The sequence below is a fragment of the Pinus tabuliformis genome, chromosome 4_2 (assembly GCF_031772625.1).
Source record: "Pinus tabuliformis cultivar Carrire ecotype Pingquan chromosome 4_2, CPIR1, whole genome shotgun sequence".
Classification (NCBI taxonomy): Eukaryota; Viridiplantae; Streptophyta; class Pinopsida; order Pinales; family Pinaceae; genus Pinus; species Pinus tabuliformis.
The window spans coordinates 295,774,420-295,797,487 of record NC_142304.1 but is presented as its reverse complement, the minus strand read 5'-3'; the positions used below and the strand labels follow the sequence as shown (position 1 = coordinate 295,797,487).

The 23,068-nt window shown below is 37.4% G+C and overlaps 1 protein-coding gene across 3 annotated transcripts in view; it reads left to right on the top strand.

The window, feature by feature from the left end:
• The window catches only part of LOC149169165 (callose synthase 3-like), a 425,897-nt gene extending 406,167 nt beyond the window's left edge, over positions 1-19,730 (top strand). Inside the window, exons 34-43 of one of the 3 annotated variants that reach the window (XM_089428590.1) lie at positions 13,747-13,866; positions 13,954-14,069; positions 14,313-14,396; positions 16,205-16,317; positions 17,115-17,344; positions 17,568-18,365; positions 18,494-18,544; positions 18,770-18,955; positions 19,067-19,289; positions 19,380-19,730. In XM_089428590.1, coding sequence (XP_089284716.1) covers positions 13,747-13,866; positions 13,954-14,069; positions 14,313-14,396; positions 16,205-16,317; positions 17,115-17,344; positions 17,568-18,365; positions 18,494-18,544; positions 18,770-18,955; positions 19,067-19,288 — 1,920 coding nt within the window. In that variant the 3' untranslated portion in view covers position 19,289; positions 19,380-19,730. Of the gene's footprint in view, positions 1-13,746; positions 13,867-13,953; positions 14,070-14,312; positions 14,397-16,204; positions 16,318-17,114; positions 17,345-17,567; positions 18,366-18,493; positions 18,545-18,769; positions 18,956-19,066 lie in introns of all 3 variants that reach the window. The other 2 variants (XM_089428589.1, XM_089428591.1) reach the window with 2 other exon arrangements.
• The last annotated feature ends 3,338 nt before the right edge of the window (positions 19,731-23,068 follow it).

The following is a 23,068-nucleotide window of genomic DNA, read 5'->3' as shown; positions in this document are numbered from 1 at the left end:
ATGACTTGGAGAAGGTAGTTGTATGAAGGATAACCAGATGTGGACTAGAAGATCGCTTTCCAATGAGAGAAGGATGACATGACTATTGGTTCAACCCTATGGTTCGTTGAAGGGAAGTGATGAAGAAAGATGGCTGAAGACCTACAAAAGTTAAGATGAAGAAGATGAAGTTCATGACATGATGCAGAAAGAGAAGCCCTACAAACAGCTGATAGTACCATGATCTCCACCAAAGAGCAGATAGTTTTTGTTGGAAAGAAGTCCCTAGTTGAGAGGGAGCTTGGGCAAGTCCCATCTTAAAAGGGAGCTTGGGAATATTCCTTTTATAGGAATGTGTAGATCCTCTCTAATTGAGAGGGAGAGATAGACAAATCATTCTTGTCTTCATGTTATGAAGAAAGAATGTAGGATTGGGTAAGCATCTGTGATTGATCTGATACTCTTTGAGGATGTGGTAGGGCATCCAATAGGCAAGAGTAGTCGAAGAGGAAATTCTTTGAGGATGTGTTACTCCAAGACAAGAATGGTCCTAAACGGGCATACCTTGTGAACATTGGATGGGGTATGTGCCTTAAGAGACAATGATGATGGTGTTTATCAGTGATTGTCTCGCCAACATTGTGCTCTGATCTTCTGGAGAGATAGAGTTGATAGTCAAGGCCTTGCTATGTGACAATGTTGGTTGGTATGATGAGATGCAATGAGATAAGCTAAAATAATAGCTTATGAGATGGCTTACCATTCTGACACTTCTTATGAGAATTATTCAGTATAAGAATGTCCAAGTACCATGTATGTATTATGAATACCTCCCTAGTTAAGAGGGAGTGTTAAAATGTGTAACTAGTTTCGGTCTTCATAATGACTAATGTAATTATGATTTTATGTATTTGATGAAAAGAGAAAGAAATTTTATTATTATTATTTTGTAGCATGGGCTTCATGCTCAAGGTTATTTTATTTATAGCTCAAGCACCCATTGAGTGCTTCTAGGGCTTGTCATTGAGTCAACAAGTCAATTGATTCATTCTCATGTATGGAAGACCCTCTTGGGCTTATTGTATCAAGTCAAAGAAAATTAAAAGTGTCATAAAGACCCTCCAAGACCTTGTCCACGAATAGCAACAAGTCGGCCTATCTAACAGTAAAGTCGGCCTCCAAGAGAAGATATGTTGACATATTAAGGGTATCCAATAGGCCTATATATAAGATGGAAGTCCACCACATTTGAGATCAATCATTCAAGCACACAAGAAGTTCGTACAAGCACTAGAAGAACCAGCGAAGGAGAGGATAATAAGAAGAGAAAGAATCAAATTGTTTTTCTGGGCTACTCTACCTCACATGTGCAAAATAATTAGGGCATCTATGACTGCAGTAAGGCCAAGTTGCAGAGTTGTCAAGAAAACACTATTTGGCGTCAAGAAGCCTTACAATACAAGCCGAGTTGTCTAGAAAGAGGAGGCACATCAAATGAAGAGAGGAGAAGGTCATTTCAGCATTAAGTCCACCCACACATGCAGAAATGCAGGAGTTACAGGCAGGCCGAAATTGTAGTCCTAAAGTGGCAGCCGAATTTCTGAAGTTAGGGCCGAAAACTGAAGTTGGTAAGCAAGTTTTACTGGTGTTGACTTTATAAAAGAGAATCTCAACAAAGGAAGGTTTGACTTGGTCTTGGAGGGGTCTTTGACAAGGGTCTTAGGTCTTGGAATTCATCATCTGAACATTCTATAAGAAGAGAAGAATTCTTGTGGGTTTTCCTCTCAAGAGGAGAGGTTTCACCCCTGGCTTGCACCCTATATTTTGTGTCCTCTTGTCTCATTGATCTTCATAGTTTGGTAGTTTGATGATAAGAACACTAATAATAATCAAGTGAAAGAAGAAGCCAAACAAGTTAAGTAAAAATACATCACAAGCAGTTATCAAAGTAAGAAAAAACACCTAATCTAGCTGCCCCTATATTTCTCAACAATATATATATATATATAACAAAATAAGAATTTCATATTACCATTCATCTTTTAGAATCTAGATTCTACATGTAAAAATACATAATTATCATCATGAATTCAACATAAACAAATCATCATCATCGATTCAGCATAAACATTGTCATCATCATTAGTGATTATTATAATATTCAAAATTTCAACATATTATCATCATCATTATTAATGTAATAAAAAACGCTACAGCCTTTGTACTTTCGGGTCCAGCTCCTTCAAAGAACATGTCATGCATGGAAGATGGTATCTATCTTCCTTGCATGGCAATTAAAAGGCCCATGGGATCATTGGGATATTCCATCAAGAGCTATTTGAACATTTCAATCTTCTCAACATCAGCTTGGTCTCTTGACTATATGCAGGCAAAAGATTGGCTAGAGAATATTTTTTATATTGGAGGGATTTATGAAATCAAGAGAAAAATCAATGACAATTAACAAAACCTTAACCAAACTGAAAATTAATTGCTCAAATAAATCTCTTTACGAAGACATCCATCAAACCCTTTTGTTTGTGCTTTTGAACATTTATCTTTTCCTAAGTAGTAAGAATCCTTGATAAATATATGGAGTGTTGTTGTTTCTAAAGATTTAGAAGAGACATTATGAGATTGTGTTTATAGTGAGTTTATTTGCAAATCTGATTTCTTCATTTTTATTATTTATTTATGTCTATACAAATTTTCACGCTTTTTAACATTTTAAGGGTGGGTTCTGATCACGATTTTCTTCCATATTTCTGGATACGGATCCAAAATAAATTAAAACCCTTCAAAACGTATCCAATTCCAAATCCGAAGTTTCGTACCCGTTTTCATTTCGGAAACAGGGATCCGCATTTCCGGCAAATTCTTCAGGCGTTTCTGGTAACTTAGGATTCATCTCATGGGATACATTTATTTTTGTTTCGATGTGATTTTGTATCTTCCTATCAAGACTTATGACGAAAGAGATCATATCTCAGTATCAATGTGTGATGTACCACTTGACATCTTATATATCAGGTTTATTTGCATATTTATGTAGCAATGTGTTTATTTGATGTTGTTGTTACTTTAGATGTTTAAAATTTTGAAAATAAAATGATTGTTTTTGTATTTTTTAAGCATCCTGACATTTTCTAGTATTTTGCTTTACATCACTTGTAAGTTATATTTTGGACCCTCAGCAGTAATACACCAAGACAATAAATGTAACATTGATAAAAAGGATTTTCACAACAATATGAGAAAATACCAAATAGTTCAAAACAAACACATCACAGTGAATTTGTAGAGTTCAACATTCTACAATCCAAATGCATTAAAAGCAAAATAGAACCGAAAAGAAAGACATTTGACTAATGGCTTAATTATTTAAGGATGGTCATCAGTCTTTTTAAAATGTTTCTAATGAACAGTAGCAACTTAGCAAGTGGAATTTTTTTATTTGAGATATTACAATGTGGTAGATGTGTCTCACAAGCCACAAAAACGCCCCTTTGGCTAAGCAGCCTCAATTGGGTGTATCTATTCCAGCAAAGAAGTAGGACTTGCATGTGGCCTCATTCGCAATAAATGACCCCCTAATAGATATGGGCCCATCAACAGATAAACATGTCACTTGGGGAATTGAACCCTAATTGAGGCATTAACAACACCATGCTTTCACTGACAAATGGTCATCATTTTTACTATTTGTGCAGTATCCCTAAGGAATATTAACAATGATAAACAAAACATGCATAGCAAAAACAACACAAAATTAAACACCCGAAAATGTACTAAAAATTGTGCAAAACAGAGCCATTTTATTATAATAAAAGAGGGTACAATAGAAGCTCGGAGTCGGAATGTATGCAATTGGGCTTGCCCAAGGTAAGCTAACAAGGCCCAGGTGATGGGATCAACTACTCAGCTACTAGGAAGATGTCCCCTCAATTGCTCTGCGCTAGCCCCACAAACTGCACTACTGGTTGTAAGAAACTATTGATTGGCCCTTCTCGGGTGCTCAGAAAATTTCAGGAAATTAAGCCCGGTCTCCCCACAAATAACCCACCAAAACCCAAAAAGGGTTTGGCCTAATGTTGACCTCTGAAATTCACCCCAATTTTCAAGCTCCCCTCCAACTGTTCAACAAATTGACCCTCCAGAAAATAACACTGCTTGAGGGCCCGAAAATGGCTGCAAGGGCCAGTGAAATTCCCCTTCGGAATTCCCCACAAGCTATGTCACAGGGTTCGCCGAACTTGAAGGTTCAGGTTCGAAATTCGACGAACCTAAAAAAAATTTTGAAATTCGTTCAAGTTCGCTAAACCTGAAATTCGAACCTAAACAGCGAACCTGAATGAATTCGAACCTAATCGAACCTGAAAATAGAACTTGAAAAGTCGAACCTGAACATACTTTAACGCGAATTTCAACGATTTTTTTTTAGGTTCGATGGTTTTTTTGGCGGTTTTATTTGCCTAGAATATAAATGAACTGTAAAATATAAATACCTTGAAATCTGGTTCTCACAACATTGAGGGGGTGGAGAGCAGCAACAGTGGTGAATCAGCGACTGCCCCTGCCGTTGCATTCTCCCACTGCCATTGCATCCTTCTTCCTCTTTCCTGCTCGTCTATTTGGCGAGCAACCCATTCGAAATGGACATTAATGTTCTTGTGTTAATAAGGAGACAAGCAAATTCTGGTAGGTTATAATATTCAAACCTCCGAAAGTATCCATACTGGCATCATATATTAAATTCAGGGTAACTCTCTGTTCTAGGACTATTCCCAATATTATAGGTGGTTTTTTTAATGTATAAATTTTACATGGGTTTTACTGAAGAAAAAAAAAATTACATGGTTTAAAATGCAAATAAACAATATTTAATTATTGTCTGAATTTTATTTGTATGTTTTTATCAAAATTGGTAAATGATATAATTTAAAAAGATGTGAGGATAGAATAGCAGTTGTATAATTTTTTTTTTAAGTAATAATAATCTTGTGTTATATTTGTATATTTGTATGTTAAATATGTATTATTGTAAAATGTGTATTAATTTTTAAATATTGTTGGGTTTTATATTTGTTGATGATTTTTCATTCCTTTGGGTGCTATATATTGTTGGTGTCGTATAAGTGTGAATGTTAGTGTTATTGGTATGCATAAGACATTAATGTGGGTTACAAAATGTTAAGGTGAGTTTGTATATGGCATTGGTGTTAGGATATTCCGACACAGAGGAAATAGTTAAGTACAACTTGGTCTATTTTAGAGTTAGGTATAGAGTTAGGTAAAGTGTGTTTCTTTACCGTTGTACATTTTGTAACTTACAATCCGACGGTCACGATATGTAGTGATCCGACGGTTCATTCTCTCGGTATTACCGACACTTGATCCGTGGCTTGACACCCGATTGGTCCATGAGTTCTATTTAAAGCGCATGGAGGGTCATTGTTCGGGTAATCCGTGCATGAGAGAAGCTTATGTAAATTTTCATTCTTTGATTAATAAATTGCCTGTAGTAGCCACGTTGGCGCAGGCCGTGGACTGTTTCCCTCTTTGAGGGTTTTAACCACGTCAAAAATACTGGTGTATTGATCTGTGATCTGGTTGTGAGCGGTGTCCTTTTGGTGTTCTTTCTGAGGAACTTACCCTGTAAATTCCTACATGGTATCAGAGCAATTTGAGGGCCGCGTCTGTTGGTGATCCAAATCTGAAGCCGGTAGAACTGCATCCGACTGTCGTTTCCTAAATATGTTGTTTTTGACTGCTTTTGGGCCGAGAGGACTGCTCTGTTGCGTTCGGAGCATCTGTTCCAGTGAGGAACCCCTTTCGTTTCACGCGAAAAGGTTTCCGGTAGCCCTAGCTGCGTCATTTTTCAAATCGGGAGGTATACAGTGTTTATTTGCAGTTTACTGTTATTTTCTCTCTGCTTATTTCGGTTTCGGTTTATTTAGCCTTTTTTTTAACCGGATCTATACCTTTCATTTCTGCGTATGCTCTTTGCCCTGCGACTCTGTGCGATCTGGGAAATTAGAAACAGAAAGGAAGGATTTTTCTCATGCGTATGCTCTTTTCCCTGCACCTTAGTGTGATCTCGGAAAATCAGAAACATTGAGAAAAATATTTAGTTTTTCGGCTAAAGCTAACTTTGAGCCGCAAGGTTCATTTTTTTTAATATATCTAGTTTTTTGGCTAAAGCTAACTTCGAGCCGCAAGGTTCGTTTTTCTTTGCATATTCGTGTTGGGTTTTGTGTTTTGTGTTTTGTAGGGAAAAAGAGCTTTCTCAAGGCAAGCACGCAAACCAAGGCCCCCCCCTCTCTCTCTCTCTCTCCCTCTCAAATTTTTTGTATAGATCAATTGGTTCAAAGCTATTTTAAGAGAGTAGAGGTCTTGGGTTCAAGTCTCCATTTTGTGGGGGTGGATTTTTTCATTCCCGCACATTCGCGCACTTTGCCGGCAACTTCAACAATTTTTTTTCAAAAAGCCATAACTTCTTCATCCGGAAGCCTTTTTCAGAGCCGTTTTTTTTAAAACAGCCTAATTTTTCGAAATCTATCCATTGGAACACTTACTTTCAGCATCTTCAGCTTCAGTTTTTTTTTTTAAAAAATGGAAAGTCCATGCCAAGTCATTCTTGACAGCACTAACTACTTCTAATGGATAGCCTACATGGAAGATTTACTTAGAAGTAAAGGTCTCTACAGAATAGCCACAGACCAAGAGAAGAAACCAAAAGATGAAGACAAGGCTGCAAAATGGGAAAATAGACAAGATCAAGCACGTGGTTTGATAGGGATGTCTATTTCTCCTGATCTTAGATTCCATATTGCAGAACTTGAGACTCCTCATGAAGCATTGGAAAAACTCACTAAAGTTTTTGGGATTAAAAATGAAATTAGAGCCCATCAACTTGAAAATGAGTTGCTTACATTGGATCCTAATAATTTTTCTTGCATTGAAGATTTCTTGTCCAAATTCAAGACCCTTAGATATCTTTTGGAAGGTGTTAAGGTTAAGAAAGAAGATAGTAACCTTATTTATTCCATCCTTACTAAGTTGGGACCAGCCTACTCTGTATTTGTTTCCACCTTCCATTCTACAAGGGAAGCTTTCATTTGTCAAGGAAAAGACTACAAGGCCCCTTCCTTTGACTCTTTTTGTGATTCTTTAATAAGAGAACAAGAAAAACTCTTACACCTTGGTCTTCTTAATCTTGGAAACTCTTCCATGAAAGCGTTAGCCGCCCAGCAGCAACCAAATTCAAAGAATCCTAAGAAGTCATATCCTCAAAAGAATGGTCCTAAACCAACTCAGCCTCAAAATGAAAGATCATTTCAGCAAAATGATAAGACCAATAAAAACAAATGGAAGAAGACTGATAGACATTGTAACTTTTGTAATCGAGATGGCCACTTAGAATCTAAATGCTTTAAGAAGATGGAAGCCTTGGAAGCTGCAATGAAGAAACATAACATCCATGTGGAGCATACTTCAACTTCAACTTCCGGAATGGCACTTTCTGCATGTCGTTGTCAATCATTTCAGTCTGGTTATGCATTAAATGTATCTTCTTCCTCTCCTTCTCATGAGTGGCTCATTGATTCTGGAGCCTCTTATCACATGGCCAAAAACCAAGCCATGTTTTCTTCTTTAAATGATTGTAACACCAAAAATATATATGTTGGTGATGATAGATCTCTTAATGTTGTCGGGACTGGAACTGCTCATCTAGACAATGGTCAGTTTAATGATGTATTATGTGTTCCAACCTTATCCTGCAACCTTCTATCTGTATATCAGATAACTCATTCAGGTGAAGGTAAAATTGTTGAATTTTCACCTCATGATGTTGTAATCAAGGATCTAAGAGATCCTAAACAGATTCTAGCCACTGGTATTGCTGATGATTCCACAAGGTTGTATAAGTTTCACAACTTTGGGTCATCACATCTTCCCTCAGTATTTGTTGCTCATAATGATGAAGTGAGCAAACTTTGGCATGAGCGATTTGGTCACTTAAACTATCGCTCCCTTCAGCATCTATGTAAAGAAAATATGGTGACAGGTCTTCCTATGGTATCTTGCAGAGATGGTGTTTGTTCCGGTTGTGTACTCGGAAAACATCATCGGGACAGTTTTGACAAACGTGCCTCTTGGCACGCCTCAGCCCCTTTACAGCTTGTGCACAGTGATTTATGTGGTCCACTTCCTGTTGCTTCATTCTCTGGCTGCAAGTATTTCTTAACTTTCATTGATGATTTCTCCAGACGCACTTGGGTATACTTCTTAAAACTCAAGAGCGAAGTATTTAACACATTTTTGGCCTTCAAAGCCTTTGTTGAAAAACAATCTGGACATCAAATTCTTAAGCTAAGAACTGATAATGGTGGAGAATATGTTAAAAACACATTCATCAACTTTTGCACCGAAAATGGAATTCAAATGCAACATACTGTTCCATACACTCCACAACAAAATGGTGTAGCTGAAAGGAAAAATCGCACCTTAAAGGAAATGGCTGATTGTATGCTGCAATCTAAAGGACTCAGTCTTAGTTTTTGGGCCAAAACAATTAATTGTGCAAATTATATAATCAATCGCACTCCTACTAAGGTTCTAGAGAATATCACTCCACAAGAAGCTTGGAGTTCCATTAAACCAGATGTAAGTCACTTTCGTGTTTTTGGAAGTGAAGCATGGGCCCATATTCCAGATGAAAAGCATAAAGCTTTAGAACCTAAGAGTGAGAAATGTACTTTTGTTGGATATTCTGAAGATGTAAAAGGTTATAGACTTATTCCATTTAAGTCCAAAAATGTTATCATTAGAAGAGATGTAAAATTTGATGAAAATAAATCAGCCTGCGAGCCTAGTCCGGCGGATGTGCCACCTCTTCCTATCTCTTCTACTTTTGAAAACATTTCTTCTTCAGATGATGAAAGTGAGGATGATAATCCTCCCCCACCTTCTCAGGATCCTCAACTTCCAAGATGGGTCCGTGCTACTCGGGATGCAGCAGGTGATCTTGCCGGTGATCCTACAGATCAGCGATGTACACGTTCTCAGTTTGAAAGAGCCTCTTCTTTACTGGCTCAAGCTCCAGTAAATCATGATCCTGACACTTTTGCAAAAGCTTCAGGCCATCCACATTGGGAAGCAGCTATGAATGAAGAATATCATTCATTGTTGGCAAATGATACATGGGATCTTGTTCCTCTACCAAAGGGACGCAAACTTGTTAGATGTAAATGGGTTTACAGAACCAAGTATGGACCAGATGGGAAAGTTGATAAACATAAAGCTCGTCTTGTTGCTAAGGGCTTTTAACAGGTTGAAGGCATTGACTACACTGAAACCTTCTCCCCTGTTGCCAAAATGAACTCTATCCGCCTTGTTCTTTCCCTTGCTGCCTCTTTAAAATGGGAAGTCCATCAGATGGATGTTAAATCTGCCTTCTTGCATGGGGACTTGCAGGAAGAAATCTATATGGAACAACCCATTGGCTTCATACAAACAGACTCCAGCCTTATTTGTCGACTTAAGAAATCCCTTTATGGTCTCAAGCAAGCTCCTCGGGCTTGGTATGCCAAAATGGATAGCTTTCTTTTAGAATCTGGCTTTTCTAGGTGTTATTCTGACAATACTGTCTACACCAAGAAAGTGGGCAACTCTCTTATCATCCTTGTTCTTTATGTTGATGATCTTATTCTTACTGGTAGTGATCCCAACCTTATAAACCATGTGAAGTCCAGCCTTAAAAAGAAATTTGAAATGACAGACTTAGGACACTTACACTATTTTCTCGGCCTTCAAGTATTGCAATCCAAGGAGGGTATTTTCCTTTCCCAGTCCAAGTATGCTTGTGATATTCTTCGTCATTTTCACATGGAAGACTGTAAGCCAGCCCCTTCTCCCTTTCAGTCTGGAGTCAAACTTTCAGTCTCTTGTACTTCTCCTGAAGTTGATGCTACCTTATACCGTCAACTTGTAGGAAAACTCTTGTATTTAACCCATACTCTTGTATTTGTTGTTGGCCTTGTTGCTCGTTTTATGCAAAACCCCCGTGAAAGTCATTGGAAAGCAGCTAAAAGAATACTTCGTTATGTTCGAGGTACAGTACAGTTTGGGATTCATTACAGTGCCAAAGCAGCTCCTCTATTAGTTGGTTTCACTGATTCTGATTGGGCTGGTGACCCTGATGATCAGAAGTCTACTGCCGGTTATGTCTTCACTCTTGGTTCAGGACCTATTACATGGGCTTGTAAGAAACAGCCTGCCATTTCTCTTTCGTCAGCAGAAGCAGAGTATCGTGGTGCCGTGGAAGCTAGTAAGGAAGCCTTGTGGCTTCGTCAGATCCTATCAGAGGTTGGCTTTGAGCAGCAGCATCCAACCACACTTTGGTGTGATAATAAAAGTGCCATTCAGCTATGCAAAGATCCAGTCCAGCATCAGCGCAACAAACACATTGAACTACACATGCACTTCATCAGAAAGCTCATTCATGACCATGTTCTTGAAGTGCAATATTGTTCAACAGATGATCAGGTTGCACACATCTTCACAAAGGCTCTCACAGAGGCGAAGTTCACTAAACTTCGATATATGCTTGGAGTTCAGGAAGTTGTGACTAAGGGGGGATAGGCTCTAGTGCCTCCTTTCTTCTCCTATTGTGTCATATTTGTAAATCCTTCAATCCTATCCCAAGTTGTTCTTAAGGGGGGATGTTAGGATATTCCGACATATAGGAAATAGTTAAGTACAACTTGGTCTAGTTTAGAGTTAGGTAAAGTGTGTTTCTTTACCGTTGTACATTTTGTAACTTACAATCCGACGGTCACGATATGTAGTGATCTGACGGTTCATTCTCTCCTCGGTATTACCGACACTTGATCCGTGGCTTGACACCCGATTGGTCCATGAGTTCTATTTAAAGCGCATGGAGGGTCATTGTTCGGGTAATCCGTGCATGAGAGAAGCTTATGTAAATTTTCATTCTTTGATTAATAAATTGCCTGTAGTAGCCACGTTGGCGCAGGCCATGGACTGTTTCCCTCTTTGAGGGTTTTAACCACGTCAAAAATACTGGTGTATTGATCTGTGATCTGGTTGTGAGCGGTGTCCTTTTGGTGTTCTTTCTGAGGAACTTACCCTGTAAATTCCTACAATTGGTGTGTGCATATACAAGGTGTTGAAATGTGTGTGTGCATAATGAGATTTGGCGTGCACATCTAGGATTCAATGCATCAAATATTGTAGAAGTATCGTAGGTGTTTGTCAATAGTGCTACATTTTGGACCCAAGTCTCTAGCTCATGCACACAGTTGGAGGGTATTGTAATGGTCAAGATGGAAGAGATTGACATGGAGAATGGTCACTTCTTGGTGTGCACGAGGCTATACATCAAAAACTAGTCACTACACTAGCAGTAAGAGTAGTCATTGGGGCATTTGAAGGTAGTGGTCAAAGATGTGAGTTAAGTATAGCACTACTTGAGTCATTAAACTAGGAGTTAAGGTAGTCATGGGAGCATCTAAAGTAAGTATCAAGCATGCGAATCAAGTATACACTACTTGTGCACACCCCAAATCCCACCTCCATGTTCTTCTCGAAGCTTATCAAAATTTCAAGGATTATTCCATGACCAATTGGAAAAATCTTTATGCTTGTATTGGAAAAGTGTAAAGTCCATATCTAAACCAAGTGTATATTCATCTGTTTACATTTAACTAGATGTTAGAATGATTACATTATTCATGTATGTTTACCAATAAGAATTTGTATTCATGTGTTTATGGATCGATTTTGAATTTTCTATTATTTTGTCATATATATATATATATATATATATATATATATATATATTGAAAAATATGTATAGTCGAACCTAATGCCAAACCTCATTCGAACCTGATCGGAAAATTCGAATTCGAATCGAACTTAATCGTTGTCGAACTCGAACCATGTAACATAGCCCACAAGTATTAGCTCACCCCAACACCCAAATTGGCTTTTTCCCAAACTCCCACATGTGGCACAAAATTCCCTCTACACAAGCTCACGCAGTCCCTGGTGATGGCTCAATGTGCATAGCAAACTCCCTCAAAATCGTGCCCAACTAGCACTCCAAATCTCCAGCAAATACTTGCCCGAATCACCCCCTGAAAGCTCTACGAATTCTCTGCCCCACATTCAGCTCCTCCAAGTGGTGCGTATTTCCCTTATTGCGCCCAAACTGCTGGAAAAACTCCACGAATTGCTTGCTAAACTCCCAGACAACTCCCAAACGTAGTGAAGATCACCTCCTTGAGTTGGCACTTGAAGTCCACTGAAGGTAGGGTGAGATTCTCGCATGAAAATCTCTTGTGCTCAACAACACTTGCAGACTTGGCTCTTAGCTCAAGCATGCTAGGTAAGTGTAAATGTCAAATGATCAAAAAAGTCTCCAAAGTGATGAATGCACCTCCTATTTAGCCTTGAGCCTCCAATTCTCCATGTGGGCCCCATACATTGACCCACTCATCTCTCTTCCCTCCATGAGTGCATATTAGCCAAGGGGAGCGTATTTCCTTTTGGGGGTGGCCCCCACCACCCACTAGCAATTTGATTTTCAGTTTTTCCTTATGTTGGAGTCTTCTTTTGGCCCAAAATTGCAAGTGGGGCAGACAACCCAATTTTTCTAAGTTGCAACCCAAAATTGGCAAAATTGATCAAAATTGATATTTCCCTTAAGCAACATTGCTAAGTGGAAATATCACAATTTGGATACTCTTTATCACGCCATTCATTGTTTAATTCTTCCATGTTCTAAGATGTGGTATGTTCTTACTGTTCTAATAGTTATCAAGAAATGTCTGGTCTTTGAGGGGTCAATGACTGTTTATTTGGCACTGAATAGGTTGAACACCGAAAGATCTTTGTTGCTTCTATTTTGTACTATGTATTAAGGGCTTTATGCACTGAAAGCATCCGCCGAACACCTACGAGGTTAGTGGTACAGGAATCTAGACCAGAGAACATTCATTGCAGGTTCAGCAATGTGGAAACTTATAGGAAGGAGTTTGAGCAACAAAGGAACATCCAAAGGAACTGATTGGAAAAGATTTGGGATTTATAAGGAGTCAAATATGGTGTTTCTAAACTGATTACGTCTAAAGTTGTTTGGAGTCTGGACAATGCCTGTTGATTGACTACAAACTTAATTATAAGCATCCCTACAAGCAGCCAGTGAAAAGCAGGATGAAGATAGAATTAATCGCAAATACACCTTTCTAAATTTTAACTTTTAGCTTTTCACCAGTGCCTTTAATTTCTGTGTTTCTTTCTCCTGGTATTAGTCAATTATAAACATCCCCACAAGCAACCATTGAAGAGCAGGATGAAGATAGAATTAATTGCAAATACGCCTTCCTAAATTTTAACTTTTAGCTTTTCACCAATACCTTTCTTCCTGTTTTTCTTTCTCCAGTTCTTAGTTCTTGGCAATACAGCTTGGCATGATGATAACATATCATCATGGGACAGCTGCACACCATCATGCACCCGTTTTAGGCTTTCCCTAGACATAAAAAATGCTAAACTTGGTTGTTTAATATATTTATTGAAATATGATTTGGCTTTGAAAATTTCTCTTCTTCAAATTAGATTTTTAAAGGCAGATTACTAAGATACAGAAGATACTCAAGTCGTCAACTAAATCCAGTGGCAATGCACAAGATTATTGGATTTTAATTCTTCAAATTGCCTTTGTTTTGGGCTGGTGTGCAGATAATATACCGTATCAAGCTGCCTGGTAATCCTACTCTTGGTGAGGGGAAGCCAGAAAATCAGAATCATGCCATTATTTTCACTCGTGGAGAAGCTCTTCAAACAATTGATATGAACCAGGTATGCTTAGTTTCCCTATAATTATCAGATATATATGTGATTGCTTACTCAAAGGATACCAAGTTCTAATTCTTCAACGTATTGAAGGACAACTATCTAGAAGAAGCATTCAAAATGCGAAACTTGCTGGAAGAATTTCTTAAGAAACATGGTGTACGACGCCCAACAATACTTGGTCTTAGAGAACATATTTTTACAGGAAGGTTAGTTTCTTGTGGCATTAATGTCCCAGTTTCACAGGTTGAATTTTGTTATATTTCAAATAGAAGAAAATTTAATTGTATGTGGACCAATATAATTTGCTTCTCAATATATTGGGAACTTCCAATTTAACTGTATCAGACAATACAATTATTTACCTAGGAACTTGATGTGGAATTTCACAAATGGTTTTCTGTGTGTCCTGCCTGATCAATGACATGTTGTCTTTTTTGTGATCGGTGCAGTGTTTCATCACTTGCTTGGTTCATGTCAAATCAAGAAACTAGTTTCGTTACCATTGGACAACGACTGCTAGCAAACCCCCTTAAGTAAGCTCTCTAAAAATTTGTTGTTGATTAATTCCTTAACTTTATATTATTAATGAAGGATTGAAAACACAATGTTTCATCGATAACCTGTCATCATTTTATACTATAAACTACGAAGATAATAACTTGAAAAATTATAGAATATAGTCAGAAGTAAAGAGCATTTTGTTAGAGGCCCTTATAATATATTCATTGACGTTTGCTGATAGTGGACTAGAAGTTCATGGATATTCATGTTAGCTTTTTCATGATTTTATCATGTTCGTTATTTCTGTCATATCATTGACTCATTGTTATGAAACATCAGCCAGAGGTTATGGAACCCAGAGAGGGAGGAGATGGTGACAGTTGAAGTCATGTTTATCTATTACTGTTGAGATTTGGAAGGGTCCTTTTCTTTTCATTTCCTTTGGTGGAAGTACCGTAGAACTTTTGTGTTTGATACTGATTGCACTGATGTTGTAATCCCATGGGGGTTCATAAACTTGGATCGTTCAAGAGTCCCTTGCAGGGTAATTCAGAGGAAAGACCACTCCGATTTTTCAAGTTTTTGCCAAGTCTGTGTATCTAGAGGAATTGGCAATTGGACCAGTTTCATCCTCGCGTGACACAGGGTCGATTCCGACTGCAACCAGTATAACCTCTAGGTGCCTACACATACCCCTTCCACATACACGAGTTAATCAGGGGGATTTGAACCTTAGATCTCTTAGTTTACATATTACTTTATAACACAGCTATTGCCAATTGAGCTGCCCCGGGGAGCTAAGTTTTTGCCATTCCTTTGTTTTTGTCGGAGTTTGATATATTGATCTTGCTGATTTATTCCCGAGTCATATTTTTTGTAGCATCAGTAGGAAGTAGTGCAAGCTACAACCATGAAATAAGCATAGTTCATGATTTTGTATAGGTAGTGGAAGAGATCAAAATGGAAGCTGTAGAGCTGGAAGATAAAATATCTATGTGACCGTTGTTTATTGTTTTTACTTTTGTATTTGATAATCTTACCTTCTAACCAAACTGTATAAATGGTAGGGTCCCAACTAATAATATATGGTAGTCGAGTGTTGTAACTTCACTTGTAGTTAATGAAATATTGAAGGGTGTGTTTGCACTCTGTAACTATGGATGTTATATACTCTGTCCGGAATGCTTCTTGTATTGTTGAAAACGATTATTTTGATACATATTGTGCGCATGATCTTGCCTTGAATGAAGAACTGATAAGGTGGCTATTGTAAGGCCAACATTCTCATACCTTTAAGCATCTTTTTGTTCTTTCGTGAGTCTGCCACAGTTCTCCAGTACAACTTGTTATATGGCTGTTTTGTTTTCTAATTTGCTTGTGCAGCCTTCCTTTTACTGCTATATATGGCCTGCTTCTGTGACCTATTTTTCTGCTGTCTGGGCTTATTTTTCTACTGTATGGCCTGTTTTTCTTTCCCTGTATTTTCTGCTTTGCAGCCTGCTGTTTTGGCATTCTCTTTTGTGCTGTACAATTTCATGCTACATAGGCACTGACCTCTGTAACATGTAGGACTGGTATGACTGTTATGTCCTTGCTATATCACTTGCAATTTACACTCCTTTGTCTTCTGTTGGTGCCAAAGACCTTACATTTCTCTTCAAATCTTTCTAGTATGGATGACACCTGCAAAACCATATTAGCGTTGGGATCTGGATGTCTCTTCTTTTCATGAGAACTAGTCCATATTGACCATAAGATTGCAAGTAACTGCTAGATGAGGTTGCAGGCAAGTTTGCTCATATTTTGTTTCTTACTTATTTCCCCTTTCTTGTCTTTTAAGGGTGCGTTTCCATTATGGGCATCCTGATGTATTTGATAGATTGTTTCACATCACAAGAGGTGGGATAAGCAAAGCTTCAAAAGGTATCAACTTAAGTGAGGACATTTTTGCAGGTAAGTATTTTGTGATTACAGTGCCCTTTATAATTATCTACATTTAGATATCATGCTTGAGATACATATGAGGAATGTATATGAAAGGTTTCCTATTCTTGCATTGATATGAAATTAAATGATATTTTAAGGTTCACGAGACTAAAAATAGTCTATAAGACCATTAGTTCCCTGTTTTTCGCTTTTTGTAATTCAATATTTTTCCGATTCAAATTAATGATGAGCTGGCCCAACCTTCCAACAACCCCTCGCTAAAAAGACAATGTCAAAAAACTGATGCTAACATGTTCTCATAACTTTCTCTAATGTCTTTGAATGCATCACATTCCAAAATGAAACGTTTTTTCGATTCCACAGCCCCAGACGTGCAAAATGTACACACTTGTTCTTCCCAAGCTTCTTTAGGCATTTTCCACCCTCCTGTTTCACACCGAAGTTGATGTGAGTTTGTCCTTAATTGAGCAATAAAAACCTTTACCCTCCACGAAATGCTAGCTCCAGTGAACTTTTTGTTGTTGTAGATCACACGTAGGGTTGAATTCCTCAATGTAATATTTCTTCTTTCTACCCAACTCTTTTCCCTTACCTTTTTACTAAACTTCTCCATAACAAAATTCTTTACCTCCTTGCTATTTGTGGGACAGGCATTGAGGTAGATATTCCATTTTTGCATCCATGTGTAATTTTGTTTCATCCATATTTTCTTTAAATATGGATGCATGGACCAATATAATATTATACATTAAACTTTAACCACGGAGGCATGGATCAATATAATATTATTTTTTTTCTTGTAGGATTCAATTCTACACTACGACACGGAACTGTCACTCATCATGAATACATGCAAGTTGGTAAAGGTCGTGACGTGGGACTCAATCAAATATCACAATTTGAGGCAAAGGTGGCAAATGGGAATGGTGAACAAACTTTGAGTCGTGATATTTATAGACTTGGTCACCGCTTTGATTTTTTCCGGATGCTGTCCTGCTATTTTACTACCGTTGGGTTTTATTTCAGTTCCCTGGTAGGGATAAATTACACTCTTCTTTTCCCCTATTTCTAAAAGTTTATCTTTTGTCATTCGAGTATGGTTTTGCTTGCCCATTATAAATCTTGAGACAATAACTTGAGTCTTGCATACATCATTGATTGTTCTGCTGTTTAACTAATAGGAATTGCCTTGAAGATTAGGCTGATTTAGAAGCACTCTTATGAAAAGAAAACTTGTTCTGTTATATGCATTGCAGATGACAGTGCTTACAGTATATATTTTTCTGTATGGTCGATTGTATTTGGTTTTGAGTGGGCTTGAATATGCAATGCTACATGAAGCTTCCGTACAACATAATACTGCTCTGGAAGCAGCCCTTGCTTCGCAATCATTTGTCCAGCTTGGTTTTTTATTGGCCTTACCTATGGTGATGGAGATTGGCCTAGAACGAGGATTCCTCAAAGCCTTAAGTGACTTTGTGATCATGCAGCTGCAGATGGCAGCAGTTTTCTTTACTTTCTCTCTTGGGACGAAGACACATTATTATGGCCGCACATTACTTCATGGAGGAGCAAAATACAGAGCTACTGGGCGGGGATTTGTTGTCTTTCATGCTAAGTTTGCAGATAACTACCGCTTCTATTCACGCAGCCACTTTGTCAAAGGACTCGAGTTGATGCTGCTCTTGATTGTGGATACTGTCTATAGCCAGTCACATCGTAAGACTGTTCCCTATATCTTAATCACTTATTCCATGTGGTTTATGGTTGGGGCATGGCTATTTGCTCCTTTCCTGTTCAATCCTTCTGGATTCGAGTGGCAAAAAATTGTGGATGACTGGACGGATTGGAACAAGTGGATCAACAACCGTGGAGGTAGTGGTGTGCCGCATGAAAAGAGTTGGGAATCCTGGTGGGATGAGGAACAGGACCATCTCAAGCATGCAGGATTGCCGGCACGGATTTTCGAGATATTGTTATCATTTAGATTTTTGCTCTATCCGTATGGATTGGTTTATCATCTAAACATTGCACATGAACACAGGAGTGTTCTGGTATGATTTGTACATTTTCCAATCAGTTTCCATTATTAACAAGACACGTTTCATCATTTATTAGAGCGAGCATGATGGGACATGAATTTTCTGGGCTCTAATTGTTTGGTCTTATCCACAAAATGCAGGTATATGCGCTATCTTGGGTTGTTATTTCAATCGTTTTATTGGTATTGAAGGTAATCCTCCTCCTTAACATTTTTGTTTAATCTTTAAAGAGAATAATTCCAAAATATGATTTTTTGGGTATGGACTCCATTTTTATTTTCCTTATTTTAGCAAAAAGCACTGCCATAAATTATTGATCTGTGTGTGTCTTGCTCCAAATTGCCTGGAAATAGGTTCTGGAATTTATTTTGTTAAATCTTACTTTTATACTGTTTCTTTCAATTCTGCATGCACAGACTGTATCCATGGGAAGGCGGAGGTTCAGTGCAGGTTTTCAGCTCATGTTCCGACTTCTGAAGTGGCCTTTTTTCACTGGCTTCTTATCAGTTCTCATTATTCTCATAGTTGTCTTTGGTTTAACCATATCAGGCTTGTTTACATGTTTCCTTGCATTCATGCCTACTGGATGGGCCTTCCTGCAGGTAGTTAGCATTGATGAAGTTGTGCACTTTATCTGTCAGTTATTTGCAGTTGGGAATGGAAATTGGTGGTGGTTTATGTTTATTTAAGATCTGGGTTTTATTTGTGTGTAGATTGCACTAGCCTGCAGGCCTCTATTACAGCGCGCTGGATTTTGGGATTCTGTTCGTGCCCTTGCTCGGAGTTATGATTATGTAATGGGACTCCTACTTTTTACACCAGTTGCTATATTGGCTTGGTTTCCATTTGTATCGGAGTTCCAGACCCGTATTCTCTTCAACCAGGCGTTCAGTAGAGGCTTGCAAATTTCACGTATTCTTGCTGGTAGGAAATAAGGTCAGTCTTCTATAAGCAGAGTAATTCAGTACGCTCACCTGTATGTTCGTATGGTAGGATCGCATGTCTTATGTGGACATGGCTTTTCAGACTTGATGTCCACCCCAAATCAGAGAAATCTATAGATAGTCCGCGCGACATTCTTCAATGGAATTACATAATGTTACAACCTCTCTGATATTTACTGTGGTGGTGGATGAGAAAGATTCATTTTATTTGATTAGAGCACATTCCCATCCGATATCTGTATGAAATATCAATATTTCTTTGAGTATCAAAGCAGCCAAGTAATTGGGGAAGTTGCAGGTCTATAGTTTGTACAATTGAGGGCACTGCTGAAATCATTTTCTCAATGTAAAATCAAGGTTCTCAAACATTATTTTTAACTTGCCATCACATATTGTAAACAGCTAGATATCAGAATTGGATCCTTGCTCTCTATATGTTATATTTGGAAATGGCTCGGTAAATTTGTTTTTGTGTTTTGGAAATGGAGAGGTAAATTGATATTTTTGTGTTTTGGAAAAAAAATAATAATAATATTAAATTTTATTTCATGAATTAATACAAATTTATTTTATAAAATGAATTTTATAAAAATTGTGTTTTCAAATTCAGTTTGTCTAATGATTTTAGTGGATTTTAAATTTATTATGTTTCTTTAATTTTTCTTTTTATTTTCTAAATTAAATTAAAAAAGTTTAATTTTTAATATTTATGAGTCTATTTAAAATTTTAATTTTAGGATTTTTTATGAACTTTATCAATTCTATATTTAAATATTGTTAATTTGTTGTTCAAAATTTGTAAACAAAATCATTCATGAGAAAATTCGCAGAAAAAATTATTACATAGAGGTACATAGGATTTACATGATAAAACCCCGACAACTTGTCAAGGAAACATCCTCCAGCAAGGCAATTAGGATTTACAATACAACCTCCTCATCTCTCATAACATATATGAAATAGGTTATGTTATAATAGTTTTGGTAACTATAGTTTAGTTCATAAAATTGAATAACTGCAATAATATTTACTTGAGTAAACTTAAATTTACATTTACATATTGTTGTCATATTTTCTTGACAATAATTTTCATATGCCTTGCCAAAGTCCTATTGCCTTTTCTGCAAACCAAAAGAAGCAAGACACCATCACAATTTCTCTATCTTTGCACAATTTTCTAGAGTGCAAACCAAAAGAAGCAAGACACCATCACAATTTCTCTATCAACACTAATTTTGTGAATATGTCTGCACAATTTTCTAGAGTGTGAACCTTTCTGAGATCTACTCCACCTCCATTGATAACATGTGTTATAGAATGATAATTTATATCAATATGTTTGGTCTTGTTATGATAAACTAGATTTGCAGCCAAATATAGCGCATTGGACTATCACGGAATATAGTTACACTACTTTGTTTTCTCCCAAGTTCACCTAGAGGTCCCTTTAACCAAATTGTCTCTTTGCAAGCATGTGAGACAGCAATGTATTATGCCTCTATGATGGATAACACAAATTTTTTTAGGCTTTGACATCCAACTAATGGATCCCCCTGCCAGAGTAAAGACATATCTTGAAGTGGACCTCCACCTGTCCAAATCACCTGCAAAATCTAAGTCAACTTATTTGCGGACATAATATTTACAACCATTGAAGGAGATACAATAATCACTGGTGCCTCTAAGATACCGAAGTACTCATTTCACTGCAAACCAATGCTCTTTTCTTGGATTTGCCATGAATATGTTGATAACTCCCACTGCATGTGAAATATCAAGTCTAATACAAACAATCACTTACATCATACTTCCTTTTGCACTAGGATATGGTACACGAGACATATACTCCTTTTCTTCTTCATTATTGGGACATAAGCTGTAAGAAAGCTTAAAATGGGAAACGAAAAGGATTAATTGATTTCACATTGATTGTCCCAAACTTCGGAAGTATTTTCTCTACATACTTCTTTTGTGAAAACTAAAGCTTACCTTTCTTCCTGTCTCTATGTATTTCAATGCCCAACACTTGTTTTGCAAATCCCAAATCCTTCATATCAAACGTCATAGCCATCTAATCCTTCAACTTATTGATCCTTCCATGCTCTTACTTGCAATGAGCATATCATCAACATATAACACCAAGATAATGAATATGTCATTCAAACTTTTAAAGTACACACAATGATCATACTCACTTTTAATATAATTTTGGCTCATCACGAAGGCATAAAACTTCATGTACCATTTACCTAGGTGATTGTTTCAGGCCATACAATGATTTCTTGAGCTTGCAAACTAATCTTCCATTGTGATGTTGCACAAAACCTTCTCGTTGTTCCGTATAGATGTCGTCATCCAAATCTCCATGCAAGAATGATGCTTTAACATCTAATTGTTCTAACTCCAAGTCAAGCAAAGCAACTAACACTAACACAATGTGAATAGAAACAAGTTTAACAACTGGTGAAAAAATTTCATGGAAATATATACCTTCCATCTATGAGTAACCTTTTGCAACCAGCCTAGCTGTATACCTTACAATATTACCATCAACGGCTCTTTTCAATTTGAAGACCCATTTGCATCCAACAACCTTCCTATCTTTCAAGAGTTCAACTAGGTCCCACGTATTGTTTTTCTCCAAGGCATCCACTTCCTCTTTCATCATTGATATCATTTATTGCTTCTTGATAACATGAAGGTTCTTAAATATCAAAAACCAAAGCAGTAGATGAAACAAATTTGATATAGTTTTTTGGAGCTTTTCTCTCCCGTGTAGATCTTCTTGGTGTAGGTTTTGGAACTTCAACACTTTCTTGAGTGTCTTCAACATCTACAACTCCTTTATCTCCATAAGTTTCTTCTTGCTTCCATGTGTTTGTAGATGGTTCAATCTCAAACTGAATTTGTTGATTTGATGTATGTCCCTGTTTCACAACATCTTCTACATGATCTGATTTAGTAAGAGAAGATCCATTTGTTGGACATAGTGTTGTCATTGATGACAACTAGTGTCATTGATGTCAAAGGGTATGTCAAAGGACGAGACTATTGAATAGAGTGTTACCATGAAGAAGGTGTTAGAGTCAGTCTAGTAGCCCTCCATCAGCGATCAAAACTCTTTGCATTTGCATAAGTAGGTGTCTCATCAGTGTCAATTTTCGCATTCCATTAGGCATGCCATAACCCTGATGGAGGAGCTGGTGCTTTTGTTCCCCTCTTGGCATTGCTGGATCAAAGTTGTTTCAGTCCTTAGACTCTTTTAAAGCTTACTTGTCTTGTCTTGAAATCAAATTCTAGGTCTAGGGTTTTGGTCAAGTTTGTCTTCAAGGTCATTGTCTCTGAAGGTCAATAAGTGCCCAGCAAGCCAGAGGGATGTTTTTCAAAGTGTTTCTTCGAAAATTTCTATCTTGTGCAGTTAAATTTCACCTTGGATTTAAAAACCCTGTTTTTTAAAGCCAAGGTCATTTTTCAAATTTTTGTAAAAATGGTAAAATTTCAAAAGGCTTCCAAAGACAGCATGTAACCCTGGCTCCCTTGCCAAGATCCCTCAGATGTTATCCCTGCAAAAAGTATCGAGCAAAAGCATCAAATTAGTCAATTTCAGGACAAAGGAAACCAAGAAAAAGTCAAGTTTATAAAGTGTCAAAGAAAAACATTATAAAGTGGGTTTGGGCATGAAATTAATTCAAATCAAAGTTATAAAAGCCCAATCTCCCTCCATCGACCCTCATTGTGTATCCAAGTCGTTGAGCAAGTGCTTGCAAGTGA